The following is a 17,892-nucleotide window of genomic DNA, read 5'->3' as shown; positions in this document are numbered from 1 at the left end:
AAAAAACCTGCGCGTGTGGAGCACGCGCTCCCCTTGTCCCTCGCTTCTAGCGGGGACGCCACGTTGCGGCCTAGTGGTCGCTCGGTCATTTCTTTTTCCATGGTGTGATTCCAGCCACCATTGACGACTTTGACTTCGCCGACGCGATTTTTCCGTCGATGTCCGCGAAGGTCCCGAGTGGATTTAAAAAGTGTGGTCGCTGCGGCCGGCCGATCTCGCAGACCGACACCCACGCTTGGTGCCTCCAGTGCCTCGGGCCGGAGCACAATCTCAAGTCGTGTTCTTTGTGTCTAGGTCTCCGGAAACGGACTCAGGTTGCGAGGCAAGTTCTGCGGGACCGTCTTTTTGGAACTTGCGCCGGCCCCTCGACGTCGACCTCGACGGCATCGGTATCGACGGCCGGTCCTTCGGTACCGGTATCGATGCCTGAGACATCGGCACCGATGGCAGCGACCCCAGGAGAACAGGTCCCGTCGGCCCGCCGGTCCGCCGGTGAGAGTGGGGGTGAGAGGCCGCGTGGGCAATCGGCCCCGGTCACTCCCTCAGCTCGTGGGCCACGGGACCGAACCCTGTCTGACCCGGTACCTCGAGACCGAGGGGGATCGACCTCCTCCTCCTCCATGCCTTCCGGCACCGGTGACGGGCATCGGAAGAAAGATAAGAAGCGCCGTCACCGGTCGCCCTCGGTGCATCCGGATGTCGGAGAGGAGGCGACGCCGAAGCGTCATCGTCGAGAGGAGAGGTCTCCGTCGGTTGTGGAGGTACCGACGCGTCGGGGTTCCGGCACCTCGGTGCCGTCTCCTGGCCCCCAGCAGCTTCCGGCACCGACACCCTTACCGGCCCCACCGACTTTCCCGGCAGCGGGCCTAGACGAGTGCCTCAGAGCCATCCTTCCGGGGATCCTGGAAGGGCTGATGCGCCAGGCTGTGCCGGCGCCGGGGGTGCTTGCGCCCTCGGCGCCGATGACTGTGGCGCCGGTGAGCTCTAGCCCGGCGCCGGGGCCGTCGACACCGCCGCCGCTTGCGGCGCCGGTCTCGACCGCCACGCAGGTGGAGTCCCCGTCGATGGAGGGAGCTCCGTCCCCGCCGGCGCGGGAGTCCACCGCTCGACGACACCGAGACCTCGGTGCCTTGACGTCGAGCCGGGCCCGGTTCAGGACTCAGCTACATGAGCTAATGTCCGATACCGAGGATGAGGACTCGTGGGGGGAAGAGGAGGACCCTAGATATTTCTCAGAGGAGTCTACGGGCCTTCCCTCGGACCCCACGCCTTCACCGGAGAGGAAGCTCTCACCTCCTGAGAGTCTCTCTTTTGCCTCCTTTGTGCGGGATATGTCTATCAGCATTCCCTTCCCCGTGGTCTCTGTGGAAGAGCCGAGGGCCGAGATGCTCGAGGTCCTCGACTATCCATCACCACCTAGAGAGTCCTCCACGGTGCCGCTGCACAATGTCCTAAAGGAGACGCTGCTTCGGAACTGGGTGCGACCATTAACTAACCCCACCATTCCCAAGAAAGCAGAGTCCCAGTACAGGATCCACTCTGACCCAGAGCTCATGCGGCCCCAATTGCCCCATGACTCAGCGGTCGTGGATTCTGCTCTCAAGAGGGCACGGAGTTCGAGGGATACCGCCTCGGCGCCCCCGGGGCGGGAGTCTCGCACTCTGGACTCGTTTGGGAGGAAGGCCTACCAATCCTCCATGCTCGTGACCCGCATCCAGTCATACCTGCTCTATATGAGCATCCACATGCGGACCAATGTGCAACAGCTGGCGGACCTGGTCGATAAGCTCCCGCCGGAGCAGTCCAGGCCTTATCAGGAGGTGGTCAGGCAGCTGAAGGCGTGCAGAAAGTTCCTGTCCAGGGGTATTTTTGACACCTGTGACGTGGCATCTCGTGCTGCGGCCCAAGGTATAGTGATGCACAGGCTCTCATGGCTGCGTGCCTCTGACCTGGACAACCGTACCCAGCAGAGACTGGCCGACGTCCCTTGCCGGGGGGATAACATTTTTGGTGAGAAGGTCGAGCAGATGGTGGACCAACTGCATCAGCGGGAAACCGCTCTCGACAAGCTCTCCCACCGGGCGCCTTCAGCATCCACCTCCACAGGTGGACGTTTTTCCCGGGCCCGGCAGGCTGCACCCTATTCTTTTGCGAAGCGTAGGTACAACCAGCCGGCCCGAAGGCCTCGTCAGGCACAGGGACAGCCCCAGCGCGCTCGTTCTCGTCAACAGCGTGCGCCTAAGCAGCCCCCTGCGCCTCCACAGCAAAAGCCGGGGATGGGCTTTTGACTGGATCCACGGGAACATAGCCGCCCTACAAGTGTCCGTACCGGACGATCTGCCGGTCGGAGGGAGGTTAAAATTTTTTCACCAAAGGTGGCCTCTCATAACCTCCGACCAGTGGGTTCTCCAAATAGTGCGGTGCGGATACGCCCTGAATTTGGCCTCCCTGCCTCCAAATTGTCCTCCGGGAGCTCAGTCTTTCAGCTCCCATCACAAGCAGGTACTTGCAGAGGAACTCTCCGCCCTTCTCAGCGCCAATGCGGTCGAGCCCGTACCACCCGGGCAGGAAGGGCAGGGATTCTATTCCAGGTACTTCCTTGTGGAAAAGAAAACAGGGGGGATGCGTCCCATCCTAGACCTGAGAGGCCTGAACAAATTCCTGGTCAAAGAAAAGTTCAGGATGCTTTCCTTGGGCACCCTTCTGCCAATGATTCAGAAAAACGATTGGCTATGTTCCCTGGATTTAAAGGACGCATATACTCACATACCGATACTGCCAGCTCACAGACAGTATCTCAGATTCCGCCTGGGCGCACGCCACTTTCAGTATTGTGTGCTGCCATTTGGGCTCGCCTCTGCCCCACGAGTGTTTACCAAGTGCCTCGTGGTGGTAGCGGCCTACCTACGCAAGCTGGGAGTGCACGTGTTCCCATATCTCGACGATTGGCTGGTCAAGAACACCTCGGAGGCAGGAGCCCTCCGGTCCATGCAGTGCACTATTCACCTTCTGGAGCTGCTGGGGTTTGTGATAAATTACCCAAAGTCCCATCTCCAGCCAACTCAGTCTCTGGAATTCATAGGAGCGCTGCTGAATTCCCAGACGACTCAGGCCTACCTTCCCGAAGCGAGGGCCACCAATCTCTTGGCCCTAGCTTCGCAGACCAGAGCGTCTCAGCAGATCACAGCTCGGCAGATGTTGAGACTTCTGGGTCATATGGCCTCCACAGTTCATGTGACTCCCATGGCTCGTCTTCACATGAGATCGGCTCAATGCACCCTAGCTTCCCAGTGGTTCCAAGCCACCGGGAATCTAGAAGATGTCATCCGCCTCTCCACCAGTTGCCGCACTTCACTGCTCTGGTGGACCATCCGGACCAATTTGACCCTGGGACGTCCATTCCAAACTCCGCAGCCCACGAAAGTGCTGACGACGGATGCATCTCGCCTGGGGTGGGGAGCCCATGTCGATGGGCTTCACACCCAGGGTCTGTGGTCCCTCCAAGAAAAGGATCTGCAGATCAACCTCCTGGAGCTCCGAGCGATCTGGAACGCACTGAAGGCTTTCAGAGATCGGCTGTCCTGCCAAATTATCCAAATTCGGACAGACAATCAGGTTGCAATGTATTACGTCAACAAGCAGGGGGGCACCGGATCTCGCCCCCTGTGCCAGGAGGCCGTCGGGATGTGGCATTGGGCGTGTCGGTTCGGCATGCTCCTCCAAGCCACGTACCTGGCAGGCGTAAACAACAGTCTGGCCGACAGACTGAGCAGAGTCATGCAACCGCACGAGTGGTCGCTCCATGCCAGAGTGGTACGCAAGATCTTCCGAGCGTGGGGCACCCCCTCGGTGGACCTTTTCGCCTCTCAGACCAACCACAAGCTGCCTCTGTTCTGTTCCAGACTTCAGGCACACGGCAGGCTAGCGTCGGATGCCTTTCTCCTCCATTGGGGGACCGGCCTCCTGTATGCTTATCCTCCCATACCTTTGGTGGGGAAGACCTTACTGAAGCTCAAGCAAGACCGCGGCACCATGATTCTGATCGCGCCCTTTTGGCCCCGTCAGATCTGGTTCCCTCTTCTTCTGGAGTTGTCCTCCGAAGAACCGTGGAGATTGGAGTGTTTTCCGACTCTCATTTCGCAGAACGACGGAGCGTTGCTGCACCCCAACCTTCAGTCTCTGGCTCTCACGGCCTGGATGTTGAGGGCGTAGACTTCACTGCGTTGGGTCTGTCTGAGGGTGTCTCCCGGGTCTTACTTGCCTCTAGGAAGGATTCCACTAAAAAGAGTTACTTTTTCAAGTGGAGGAGGTTTGTCGTGTGGTGTGAGAGCAAGGCCCTAGAACCTCGTTCTTGCCCTGCACAGAACCTGCTTGAATACCTTCTGCACTTATCAGAGTCTGGCCTCAAGACCAACTCAGTAAGGAATCACCTTAGTGCGATTAGTGCTTACCATTATCGTGTGGAAGGTAAAGCCATCTCTGGAGAGCCTTTAGTCGTTCGATTCATGAGAGGCTTGCTTTTGTCAAAGCCCCCAATCAAGCCTCCTACTGTGTCATGGGATCTCAACGTCGTCCTCACCCAGCTGATGAAACCTCCTTTTGAGCCACTGAATACCTGCCATCTGAAGTACTTGACCTGGAAGGTCATTTTCTTGGTGGCAGTTACTTCAGCTCGTAGGGTCAGTGAGCTTCAAGCCCTAGTAGCTCATGCTCCATATACCAAATTTCATCACAACAGAGTAGTGCTCCGCACCCACCCAAAGTTCCTGCCGAAGGTGGTGTCGGAGTTCCATCTTAACCAGTCAATTGTCTTGCCAACATTCTTCCCCAGGCCGCATACCCGCCCTGCTGAACGTCAGTTGCACACGTTGGACTGCAAGAGAGCATTGGCCTTCTACTTGGAGCGGACACAGCCCAACAGACAGTCCGCCCAATTGTTTATTTCTTTCGACCCTAACAGGCTAGGGGTCGCTGTCGGGAAACGCACCATCTCTAATTGGCTAGCAGATTGCATTTCCTTCACTTACGCCCAGGCTGGGCTGACTCTTGAGGGTCATGTCACGGCTCATAGTGTTAGAGCCATGGCAGCGTCAGTGGCCCACTTGAAGTCAGCCACTATTGAAGAGATTTGCAAGGCTGCGACGTGGTCATCTGTCCACACATTCACATCACATTACTGCCTCCAGCAGGATACCCGACGCGACAGTCGGTTCGGGCAGTCGGTGCTGCAGAATCTGTTTGGGGTGTAAATCCAACTCCACCCTCCAGGACCCGAATTTATTCTGGTCAGGCTGCACTCTCAGTTAGTTGTTCTTCGTAGGTCAATTTCTGTTGCTCCCTCGCCGTTGCGAGGTTCAATTGACCTGAGTTCTTGTTTTGAGTGAGCCTGAGAGCTAGGGATACCCCAGTCGTGAGAACAAGCAGCCTGCTTGTCCTCGGAGAAAGGGTATGATACATACCTGTAGCAGGTGTTCTCCGAGGACAGCAGGCTGATTGTTCTCACCTACCCTCCCTCCTCCCCTTTGGAGTTGTGTGTTTCATCTTTTGCTAGTTATTCAACTGGCGGGAGCGGTCGCGCGCGGGCGGGAGGACGGCCGCGCATGCGCGGTGGGCGTGCCTTGCGTCCCGACCGTCCCGCGAAGCTTTTTTCCGGTTGGTGGGGGCTGCCGCGGACGTCACCCAGTCGTGAGAACAATCAGCCTGCTGTCCTCGGAGAACACCTGCTACAGGTATGTATCATACCCTATATGTGAGTATCTACAGTATGTCCAAACTACTTACCTATAACACGCCCCTAAATATAGTACTGTTCTATACCTTATGCCAGGTACCAGTAGCTAGGCAATTTAAGCATATTATTACTACTACTACTACTATTTAACATTTCTAGAGCGCTACCAGGGTTATGCAGCGCTGTACAAAAAACAAAGAAGGACAGTCAACGGAGATTACAATCTAAAGGACAAGAAGGACAAAAAGTGCAGTCAATCAAAAATTGGGACAGTCTAGATTTCTTGGGTAGAGGTACAATGGTTAGGTGCCGAAAGCGACATTGAAGAGGTGGGCTTTGAGTAAGGATTTGAAGATGGATAGGGAGGGGGCTTGGTGTATGGGCTCAGGGAGTTTATTCCAGGCATGGGGTGAGGCGAGGCAGAAAGGGCGGAGCCTGGAGTTGGCTGTGGTGGAGAAGGGTACTGAAATGAGGGATTTGTCCTGTGATTGGAGGTTACGGGTAGGGGCGTAAGGGGAGATGAGGGTAGAGAGGTAGTGAGGGGCTGCAGATTGAGTGCATTTGTAAGTTAGTAGGAGAAGCTTGAATTGTATGCGGTACCTGATCGGAAGCCAGTGAAGAGACTTGAGGAGATGGGTGATGTGAGCATATCGGTCTTGGCGGATATTGGCGGATATTGTTAGATGTCTAATGAACAAATATTAGATGTCTAATGAACAAATATTGTTCTAATTTCAGTTAGTTCGACTAGATAACCTTTTTGCGTACTGGAATGTGAAATCAGACATGTTTTATCATCGAAGTTATGATGAAGCTTTGGTAAGTAAAGTTTCAGGTACGACTTTCATATATAGAAAATGTTATGTATTTTTCAACAAGCAGGATAATTGGCTACACCAGTGAGTGGTGTAATAATGCACCAGGACAGAATAGCTTGTGTGAGCCCAACAAACCCAGAGTATGCAGGGTGTTCTTGTTCTGCTGCTTACTGCCTGAGTCTCCCCAGTCTTTTTGCAGATGTGAGTTTAACCTCTGTCTCACTGAGAATTTATTATCTTCTTTCTCTTTGATTTTACGTTAGTTTTGCTTGTCCTGTCATGTAGCAAGTTTTCTTAACATGGAAAAAAAAAGGGATGTATTATATTTTTCTTCCCTTTCTTGCCTCAAGAATTTGATTTTGTTTCTCCTTTAACATATTGGGCAAGAAGCTAAGGTTCAAAAGATCAGGCTTGTGGGGAAAAAAATTATATCACAGACTACTTTGGACTTTATATCACGTGCATGGGATTTTCCCATGATGCCCATCTGTGATACGTATGTGTGTATATTGCTGAGAGCCAGAGAATGAGGAACCTTACTCTTTGGAAATTCTTTGTCTCCTCAATCTGAGGGCCTGTTTTTAGTCTCAAATAGTGTGTTATCAAGGAGCACATTTTTATTTATTTATTTATTGTTACATTTGTACCCCGCGCTTTCCCACTCATGGCAGGCTCAATGCGGCAGGCAATGGAGGGTTAAGCGACTTGCCCAGAGTCACAAGGAGCTGCCTGTGCCGGGAATCGAACTCAGTTCCTCAGTTCCCCAGGACCAAAGTCCACCACCCTAACCACTAGGCCACTCCTCCACTCAATTTGATGGAAAGTAAGAAGACTGAGAAGATGTAAGTTGTCAGCCTCCTCTAGACAGGTGAAGATCAAATAACCTACATAAAGTTGTCATAACTACCATGTGGTTAGAGCAGAGGTTCTCAGCCCAGTCTTGGGAGCACACTAAGCTAGTCTGGTTTTCAAGATATCCACAGTGAATATGCACGAGAGACTTGCATACAGTAGAGGCAGTAGATGCAAATTTATCTTATGCATATTCATTTTACATATCCTGAAAACCTGATGAGCATGGTGTGTTCTGAGGACTGAGCTGAGGACCTTGGGGTTAGATGTAAGTGCACTACCCCTTTAGAAAAGGAATACAGGATATAATTCAGCTTCTGTGGTGTCATCTATAGAACCCAGATGCATACCATGAGCAGTGCGACTCCAACCACCTGTTTCTGTGGCACAAGTGAGCAATTCCTACCATCCAGGGCATCAGTTAAGGCTACATTCAATGTGAAGACTTTATAGAGCCATCAGCAAGTCATGGCGCAAGGATACTATGAAACAAAAGTCATATCAATGGAGACAGTCCACAGAACACAGACTGCACCAAGCAAAAAACACACAATATTTTGGTACCAAGTCTGTCTGGAAAGAGACAGAGATATGACAAAGATCTTTAGAATGGCAGTATTAGTGCTATAGTCTAACCCTACACTGTTCTAGTAACAGGGCTACCGCTGATTATGATGAATATGTGGAAGAAGTTTGTCAAAGGGTATTTAAAAACAGACTTCCTCAGCTCCACAACTGGTAGAACCTGTCCTGGAAATACTACAAAAGTAGGATCTTTGGCCCCTGTGCTAAGGAAATCTGAAGACACATGAGGCAAAGGCTTAACTCTTTTAACCAGCTAGTTGGGGTCATACAAATGGATCCATACTGCTGAAAGAATTTTTGCCTTGGCGCGCACACACACACAAAAAAACAAGATTCAGACTCGGATGGAAGCTGAATCCTATCCTGTACTTCACAGTCTCTTCCCTCTAATTAGGAGGAGCAATCTATTGATCTATCATCTGACCAGTCTCTATAATAATTATGGAGTAAATTACCTCTGGAAAAACATGTCCTTCCTCAGTTTTGTCCTGCAAATGGCCAGGAAGATGCAGAGCCAAGATGTGTTTGGGTTTCTAAAATAAGTCAATGTTGCAAAGGAGGTTGTGGCAGTGGGAGTCAAATGTAGGGTTCAGATGACTGTAGGACAGTACTATTCCCCTAATGAATTGGGTCTTCCATCAATATTTGAACTTAAGATCTAAGCAGCTTTCTTGCGAGGGGAGATATGATACAGAGGTTTAAATTCTTGGTTATTGAGAAGCAAAACAACCTTTTTCAAAAACAGAGAGGCTATGGAACTAGAGAGCATGAAATGAAGTTGCATGGGGGAAACTGAAAAGCAACATCAGGAAATACTTTTTCATGGTGAGGGTGGTGGATTCCTGGAATGCTGTTCCACTGGATGTGGTGGGTAAGAAACAGGACATTCAAAAAGATATGGGATAAACACAGAGGTTCCCTATATGGCGTAAAGATGGAATAAAATATAGTAAAATTTTAAATAACTTTTACACCTTAAATAAAAAAAAAATGGCATAGATGGGAGTAGACTGCTCTGGGAATCTTTTCAAATCCTAAAGACGCAAGGTGTTTTGTTTTGTTTTTTGAGGGGGGGGGGGGACTCACATGGAGTTGAAGGTACACCCCTAACCACTGCTATGCCGGTCTTATCTGCTGTTGTTATTTTCTATATTACTTTGTTAATTAATTTTCTGGGAACTATTCTAGAACAAATGCTTGCACTTGTATCTCAGTTTGCTCTAGTCACAGAAAACTCCCTTCTTTTCAAGTCTACAAGATGAGCATTATTAATACAGTGTTCTCCTGTTTTGTTCTATCAGCAGCTACAAGGGTGTTCACCAAATACCTAGCAGTAGTAGTGACCCTACCATTTTGGGGAGATGTGTGTTCCCATATTATTTTCATCAGTAGACAAAAGTCAAATATAATCCTACTTGTATAGTAGCATTTGTAGGATCTAAATATGAAACTGGGGAAGTCTTTCCTGTCTTACCAAAGGGCAGCTAACTTGACAAATTTGATCTGAGTCAGCAACAAACCATTTAGTGCAGCTCTTGGGGCACATGGCAGTCATAAGACTTCTCATAAAACAAACTTTATCCAAGCTGAAATTCTACTGGAAACAGCACATCCAACCATTATCACAAGTGAGAACTGATCATCTCATTTGATCTCTGATGATGCAAAACCTGTTCAGTCTCTCAAGGGGACAGTTCGAATCGGCTGCAGCTGATTCTCACAGTGCATACTTGCAGGCTGGAGAGGAATGCTCCCTTGTATTTGTGTTCGGATAGTCTCTTGTAAACAGAGGATTATCCTTCCTTACCATCATTTGAAGCTGAGGGGAATTTTCCATACAGTAGCTAACTTTTTAAAATTGTGGTTAATGTACAAAGTAGGCCTGATCCAGATAGACAACCAAGTAGCAGTGTCTGTATTAGTAAAGTAGGCATGAGTATGTTCCAGCTGTCCTTTGAAGTGATGAAAATATTTCTCATAGCCTCTTACCTATCAAGCAACCAAAATCACCTTGTAGAGAATGTTTGGATCCACATGAGTAATCTTTGAATAACCAGGTAAGCATTCTGTTTCACAAGTGGAACACACTGAATAGATTTGTAGACTTTTGGTAAAAGGTAAATTCAACAGTTAGAGCTGATGGCCACCAAATGTTTAACCCAGTCTTTTTTCTTTCCTAGTCATTCTGTTTTTCATTTTATGTTGTAATCTACTTATAACCTTTGGTGTTCTTTGAAATTCACCCTTATGTTGTATGATCCTGTTCTTCCTCTCCCTCTTTTTTTATTATTAGATTTCTTTGGTTTTATGAGTTTTACTGGTCAATGTATATTAGTTTGATATGTTTTTGAAAGGTGGACTATAAAACTAATTAAACCTAAATTTTCAATAGAGTGGGCATTTGAGAAAAATTAATTAGCTCGATCTGTATCAGCCTGCAAGTTCAGTAGTAATGAACTAAAGTCATACTGCCTGGCAGGCTGTTGCAACAGAATAAACTTCTGGGTTTGGTAGCAGGCTCCTGGTACAGTAATAACTTGAAATTCTAGATGCCAGCTGTGTGATGGTGGTGGGTGCTGTCTAAAAATGCTACCCAAGAGGCTTAGTGCTCATGTAGTTTATTTGAATTACTGTGGAACCTTATGGTTGAAAATGGGAGGAGATTGATGTTTGGTGTAAACCTTAAAAAGTAATCTTACATGCTCTGATAGTTTTTGTCAGTTTCTATCTTGGATATGGTACGACATTCTATAGGCAGCCATGTTGTGTGCCTGACAGCTAGAATATAGATTGGAATTCCTCATCATACTGGGTGGACCAATTGCTCTTTTTTTTCTGATGTCTTGTATGTTTAATCTGAGATCAAATTTGTGCTACAAAAGTATCATTTTTATTATAGAATACCCTCAAGTATGGTGTTGCAACCAGTAATAGGACTCCTGAAGATTATGATTTTGGTGAGTAATCATTTGTGGTATGATACTATACAGTAGGTTTGAATTGGGCTTTCCATCCATTGAGCCTTATTCTGTAAAGGTATTTTTTTTCTGTAAGCATAGCATGAGGGAAAGTTATTTTTTGAATAAGAACCTTTGTATCCACTTAGAATGTCTTTGAATGGAAAGTGCCCTATTAACATAGGTGGTAAATTCGATGGAGTTTGGATTGTACAAAATTAATTAGGCAGAGAAATTGGAGAAAAAAGCATTTTATTGATTCATGACTGTTAATTTCTCTTCCTCCCTTTTGTCCACTGAACCAGACCAGAACTCATGGGTTATGCCACTCAGCTAGCAGATGTACCTATTGTGATCCACCTGGACTCCTCCAGGTATCCCTGAGGAGACAGACATATGAGCTGCTAGAGGGCCTCCGGTTCAGGCTTACTGTAATGATAAACAGTATGGGAACTTCTGAGGCTGATTGTGGCGAGTGGCCCAATGGAGGCACAGTGTATGAGCCTGTCTGAACTCTGCAGGGCTTGCCAAGAGCTCAAGCCATTCTTCTCAAAAGATAGCAGCATTGCAGGCTGGATAGGCAGAAAGAAGTATTTGGTTCCTTTGGTCTTTCTCAGGGTCACATGGCTTCACAAAGTTCAGGAGAGTGAGCCATTTTTCCTCGATAGGATTCTGATCCTCTGCTCTAATCTGCTCTTGGCATCTTCTGCTGCTTTGGGCCCTTAGGATTCTTTTAGATCAAGAGCTTTCCTTAAAGGATCTCCCAGGTATTTCACTTCACGGGTCAGGCCCTTCAGAGCTGGCTGGGTTTTTCTCCAGAATTTGTGCTTCTGCTTCATAAAGACTTTCTGTTAAAGCAGATGCATGGGTTTAGTTTGTCCTGGGATACCAGAGAACCGATATTTTCTGAGGTGACCTCTTTCAAGCTAAATCCTTATTTAGATTGGCATGAGGACTGGCTTTTGTTGTCTGGTTTGAATATTACTCTAGAGCTAGTGTGCTGGGCAAGCAGTCTTTTATGACAGATCCCTTAAAGGGAGAGCTTCCCATTTGAGATGATGACTCATTGTCATCCATCTCTTCCAGAAGGAAGAATTAGGTTTGATATCACAGGCATTGGAAAAACTGAATATCTTGGAGCTGAAATTGGAGGTAGGGGATTCCATTCTGGAAGGGATCTGTATGCCCACAAAGTCCTCCTTCATACAGCAGGCTATGAAGACTATTTCAGTGGAATGGGAAACTATGAAAGCTAGTCTTATAGTGGGTAGGGCAGTAGGTAAGCTTTACTTATTGATCCTGGAGGAGGAGCTGAAGTTTCCAAAGGTGGATACATTGGTAACTCTAGTGACTAAGAACAGCAATTCTGTAGAGGGCAGTATGGCACCCAAAAGATATGCAGGATCGCAAGCTTGAGTCATTACAGAAGCAAAAGGTTTTGATGCATCAGTATTGGGCCTTCCGGCAACTGCCTGTATGGCAAGAGTATCTTTGCACTCAGTCTGGTGAGTCAAGAGAGCTTGGATGATGGAGATCAGAGCACAAAGGAAGGGGCTGAGTTGGAGGCAGGCCTGTCGTATGTGGTAGATGCCCTCTGTGACCATGTTAGGACTTTGGCCAGGGCTGTGGCTGTGTCGACTAGGAAGCTCTTCTGTCTGTGAAATTGGTTTGCAGATATGGCCTGAAACTGATTTGGCAGGCTTCCCTTCAGGATGAAACATCTTTGGAGAGGACAGATAAAATATTGAATGATCTGGATATAACAGAGCCACAGAGTTTGCCAGAGGGTAAGCTCAGGACTTCTTGTTCTTCAGTGGGAAATTCAAGAATTGGATAAGACTTGGCATTACCATTCAGGCAAAGGATCTTCTTAGTGATCTCTCTTCCAGTGCAAATTGTTTTTTGCTTTAACCACAAGAGGTTCCCAAAGTGAGAAAGCTGTGGGAATCTCCAGAGTTGAACAGTGAGGAGATGAGATTTGGTGCTCTGCATTTCTTGAGGGATGGACCCAGGTAACATTTGACCAGTGTGTTCTAGAAGTGTTGCAGACACATGGGGGTCTGTTGTCATGCACTGGCCAGGGAGGCTGGAAAGGCTGATAAATTTGAGGACAAATGGGGCAAGGGATGTTACTCCATTTATTTTGTAGTCCTGAAAAGAAGCTATGTGAAAAGTGTTGAGGGATTTCCAGAATGTGGTTTAAGACAAGCCAGTCACACCTTATTCAACAGTGCTGTGGCACTAGCTTATCTCAACTGACAAGGAGGAGCAAAACATTTAGTAGTGGTAAGAAAATCATCCATATTACTGCACTGGGCTGAGAACCACCTACAGATATTACTGTTAGAGAACATCACAAGGGTCCAGAGCACTCAAGAAGATTTCCTGAGCAGGTATTCTCTGGAACCAGGAGAATTTGAGTTGTCAGAGAAGGCCTTTACCATGATCCAAAGCTGTTAGAAGACTCCAGTAATGGATCTCATGTTGACAAGTTGAAGTGCTAAACTTCTCCTATTTTCGAGTCTGTGGAAGGAATGCAGGGTAATGGAGTTAGATGCTTTCTTGCAGAAGTATCTTCCGTTAGGAGCATTGTATGTGCCTCCATCATGGCTGCTGCTGCTGAACCAGGTTTTGCAGAAGGTGATCCTACTGGTGCCGGATTGGCTCAGGCATTCCTGTTATATGGGTCTGGTTTGGCTTCTAGTGGTGGAGAGCTTAAGGTTCTCTCAGGAGAAGGCTCTTCTTGTATAAGAGCCAGTGATCATGGGGCCACCTATCTTGCTTTTGTCTTATGGCTTGACCCTTGAGAAGGTTTGTCTGAAGCATAAGGATTACAAGAATGGGGTCTATACAATTCTGTTGCAAGCAAGGAAGCAGTCTTCCTTATTAGCCTATGCTAGAATCTACATCAGTGCTTCTTAACCCAGTCCTCAGGGCACACCCATCCAGTCAAGTTTTCATGATATCCTCAATGAATATGCATGAGAGAGATTTGCATGCTAAAGAAGTAGTGCATGCAAATTTATCTCATACTTCTTTCTCTGAGCACTGAGCTCAGGACCTTCAGATTATGAGACTGAATCACTAACTATTGCACTAAGAAGGCCCTGATGCTCAGAAACAAATGCATGCGCTAGAGGCCATTAGCACCGTACTAGATCCCGTGTTTGCTCCTGTAGAATGCGCTGAGCCAGCGAGCATGCGAAATAATAAGCTCGCCGGCTCTGGGCGCAATGAACATTCAAGTGCATGCTAATGAGGACATCCCGCATTCTTCCCCCATTCTGAGTGGGCAGCGCACTAAACAAAGGCTATATTGCTTTAAATGAAAAGATAGATATAATAGGTATCTCTGAGACCTGATGGAAGGAAGATGACCAATGGGAAACTGTCATACCAGGGTACCAATTATATCATGGTGATAAGGTGAACCAAATTGGTGAAGGGGGATAGCATTATACTTTAGAGGGCCTTGAATCGAATAGACTAAAGATTCTGTAGGACACAAAACACATCTTCGAATCCCTATGGATAGAAATTCCATATGTAAAGGGGAAAAGGATAGCGATAGGAGTATACTATTATCCTTCTGACCATGATGAACAGACAGATGCGGAAATGTTATCAGAAATTAGGGAGGCTTACAAACTGGGGAACACCATAATAATGGATGATTTCAACTACCCCGGTATTGACTGGGTAAATGTAACATCAGGGCATGCTAGGGAGACAAAATTCCTTGATGAAATCAAGGACAGCTTTATGGAGCAGCTGGTTTAGGAACCAACAAGAGGAGGAACAATTCTAGACCTAGTCCTTAGTGGAGCACATGATCTGGTGCAGGAGGTAATGTTGCTGGGGCCACTTGATAACAATGATCATAACATGATCAGATTTGATATAATGTCTGGAGTAAGTACATACAGGAAATCCAATATGTTAGCATTTAACTGTTAAAAACGGGGACTCTGATAAAATGAGAAGAATGGTAAAAAAAAAAAAAATAAACACTTAAAGGAGCATCAACAAAGGTCAGAAATTCACATCAGGTATGGATGGATGCTGTTCAAGAATACCATCCTGGAAGCCCAGACTAGATATATTCCATGTAATAAAGGATGAAGGAAGGTCAAATGATAGCCGGCATGGTTAAAAAGTGAGTTGAAGGAAGCTATTAGAGCTAAAAGAAAATCTTTCAGAAAATGGAAGGGAGATCATAATGCTCACACAAATTGACAAAAGTCCGATTTTTGTGAGCAGCATGATCTCCCTTAGATGGATTTTTTTTCTATATTTGCAGATTCGCCATTGTCACCAGTCTCTTCCAATGAAGGTGGTGGTTAGTAGGCAACTAAGTCCTTTGGAGGTCTTGTGGTTACAGTCTTTGGTTTCACGGGGCTTGAGTTCTCGTTTATGTAAATGTTTGCTGAGATCGGATTTTCAGAAGTTAGGTTATGCTCCACTGGGAACGGGATATGGGTGTGGTCTAGGAGGGCTCTTGGTGGTTGAGTAGTGTGAGCAATATGCACTCTTTTTCTGGCTCAGTTCGCTTGAAAGAAATTTTAAATTGTTAATTCGTTGGTATGTTAGGCCTTGTTTTTTGTATAAGTGGGTTTGTGGGGGACTTCTTTATGTTGGTGGAATTGTGGCTTATAGCTAGATGACTGGCATTGCCTTGGTATTCATTCCTGAACTCTGTTTATTTAATTTGTACCCTGATGATTATGATTGATTTTTCTATCTTAATGATACTTAAGTGCTGCTTGTATGCAGCATGTCACATTATTGCAGTGGATTGAAAGTTACTACTGCCACTTTCTGCCAGTAGATGGTACCAAAGACACATGTTGCTTTGATGGAATATCTGACAGCTCTTTGCAGAGATTGGCTGGACCGTTTTCTGCTGACTTGGACTATTCTTCATTCTTACAATGTGGACTGATTGCTGATGGACTATGGGTAGGTTTGGGAGGGTGTGGATAAGCAGGGGGGGGGGGGGGGTTCTGACTTCTGGTGTTTTACTTTTGCTTTTTCATTCTTATGTTCTTATGTTGTGTTCCCCTTTCCCATCTGTGTTAATTGTTTATATATTGGATAAAATTATGCCATTGCAGATGATGTTTTTGTCTTGCCTTTGTTATAAAATGTTGACAAACTTTTATTTTTCATTTCTTTTTAAAACAAATATTGTTTTGTAGTGTTTCGTCCAATCTCTGCCAAAGCCAAACTCTGTATGAACCCTCGTTCTGATTTTGATTTTTCTTCACCAAAAATGGACCTGGATGTAAATCTACAGGATATAGCCATTGAATTTAATAAACCACAGGTAAATGTTAATATTTAATACTATATGATTAGAATTCCCGTATAATTGCCTTTATGGTTGATTAAATATATTCATCCTTAGTTTTTCACCATATAATCTTGGGGATCATACTAGGTTTCCGGTTATCATTGTCTATAATTAATATACATGAGAGTTTCATACTGGAAGACATGATGATGCAATGCTGTTAAGACTTACATACATCAAGGAGAGGCAAATTCCATTGCAACAGACAAATCCAGAACAAACCTCTAGTAATTTTATTTAATAGAAAGTCTTATAGCCCACTATTTTCGGCTTTAAGACCATACAGAGCCGATTACAACAAAGAAAAAACATCAACAATACATCAAATAATTACCCTATCCATCCCTTTCCTCATTCACCCCTGGACCCTCGTCATTCAGAAACTAGCAAAAGCAACGAGAAAACAACCAAGTCTTCAAATGTTTGCGAGGTATTTCATAATCACCAAGCACTTTAATATTCTCAGGGAGTTGATTGCAAAACCACGCACAGCTCCTGAAAAGCACGAGCTTTGTTAAGTGAAACTCCCTGTCAGAAGGAAATGTCAGATTATGAGAAGCACAAGACGTTAGGCATAACTTGGTTGGCAAGGAGGCATATTTTCAAACCACTTAGCCTTCCAAAGTTGCATAGAAACCTATGGAACTTTGGAAGGCTAAGTGCTTTGAAAATGAGCCCCAAGGTGACATAAGGGCTTTCAAGTACAAGGGAACCAATCTTCCGAAGCACCCGAAAAGTCAAACACAATTTAAAGAAAACACGTGATTCGATTGGTAACCAATGTAACGCTTAAATTAGCAAGGTAACATGATCCCATATTGCTGCATTTGCTGATTTGGGAAGCTGGTTGACCTTAAGCCATCTGTCCATATTGATCTTGTACCTTTGGGTGTCTGATATAAGAACCTTAAGGAACAATACTGGAGCTTTGTATCTATCTTTGACTAGCAGTCCAGCCTTACATAGGATAGCCATCCGTCCCTGATGAAGCAGTGTGCTGAAATATATTGGGCCTCTGAAATAGCTTAGAATTTTCACTGGTTTTTGTTCTATAGATTTGAATCTCAGTTGTTAGATAAACTTTCATTCTGATATCTTTCTAGTTGGACAGGGCTCCTTTTTGTGTATGAAAACCCAATACATCTTAATTGTGGTTATCCTGAAAACCAGCCAGGAGATGATTGGCTGCAGCTGCACATCCGCCAAGGTATCTGGGAATTGTATCTCTCTCCAGAAGTCTAGACTACTGCCACTAGTAGTCTTTTAGTGAACCAAGATGTTACCTCTTCTCCTGCTTCCCATGCGAGTTTGATGAGAAATTGAATAGAAGGATCCAGGAAGCTCTCTATTTATTGGTGCACTGGTGGTAAAGCAGATGGATATAGTCCTTATCCAGGAGACTTTTAATGCACCTGGTGGCATCATATATATTTAATTTCCTTAGACGCTGGTATCTCTACAGGCTGCACTTTTGTCATTCTCTAGTGCACTAGAAAGAAGCTTCCCTCAAGCATCAGCTTCTAGAACCCTTCGCCCCATCACAGCCAATTGAAAGTCTTGGCTCCTGGACAGGTGCTAACTCAGGCTACTTCATTT

At 46.4% G+C, this 17,892-nt stretch overlaps 1 protein-coding gene across 1 annotated transcript in view; it reads left to right on the top strand.

The window, feature by feature from the left end:
* VPS13A (vacuolar protein sorting 13 homolog A) overlaps positions 1–17,892 on the top strand; it is a 556,982-nt gene that overhangs the window by 101,271 nt on the left and 437,819 nt on the right. Inside the window, exons 9-11 of the mRNA XM_030193720.1 lie at positions 6,470–6,550; positions 10,886–10,943; positions 16,142–16,269. Coding sequence (XP_030049580.1) covers positions 6,470–6,550; positions 10,886–10,943; positions 16,142–16,269 — 267 coding nt within the window. The remainder of the gene's footprint in view (positions 1–6,469; positions 6,551–10,885; positions 10,944–16,141; positions 16,270–17,892) is intronic.

Source organism: Microcaecilia unicolor, chromosome 2, assembly GCF_901765095.1.
Source record: "Microcaecilia unicolor chromosome 2, aMicUni1.1, whole genome shotgun sequence".
Classification (NCBI taxonomy): domain Eukaryota; kingdom Metazoa; phylum Chordata; class Amphibia; order Gymnophiona; family Siphonopidae; genus Microcaecilia; species Microcaecilia unicolor.
Note: the sequence above shows the minus strand (reverse complement) of the source record. Positions and strands in the feature narration are given on the sequence as shown.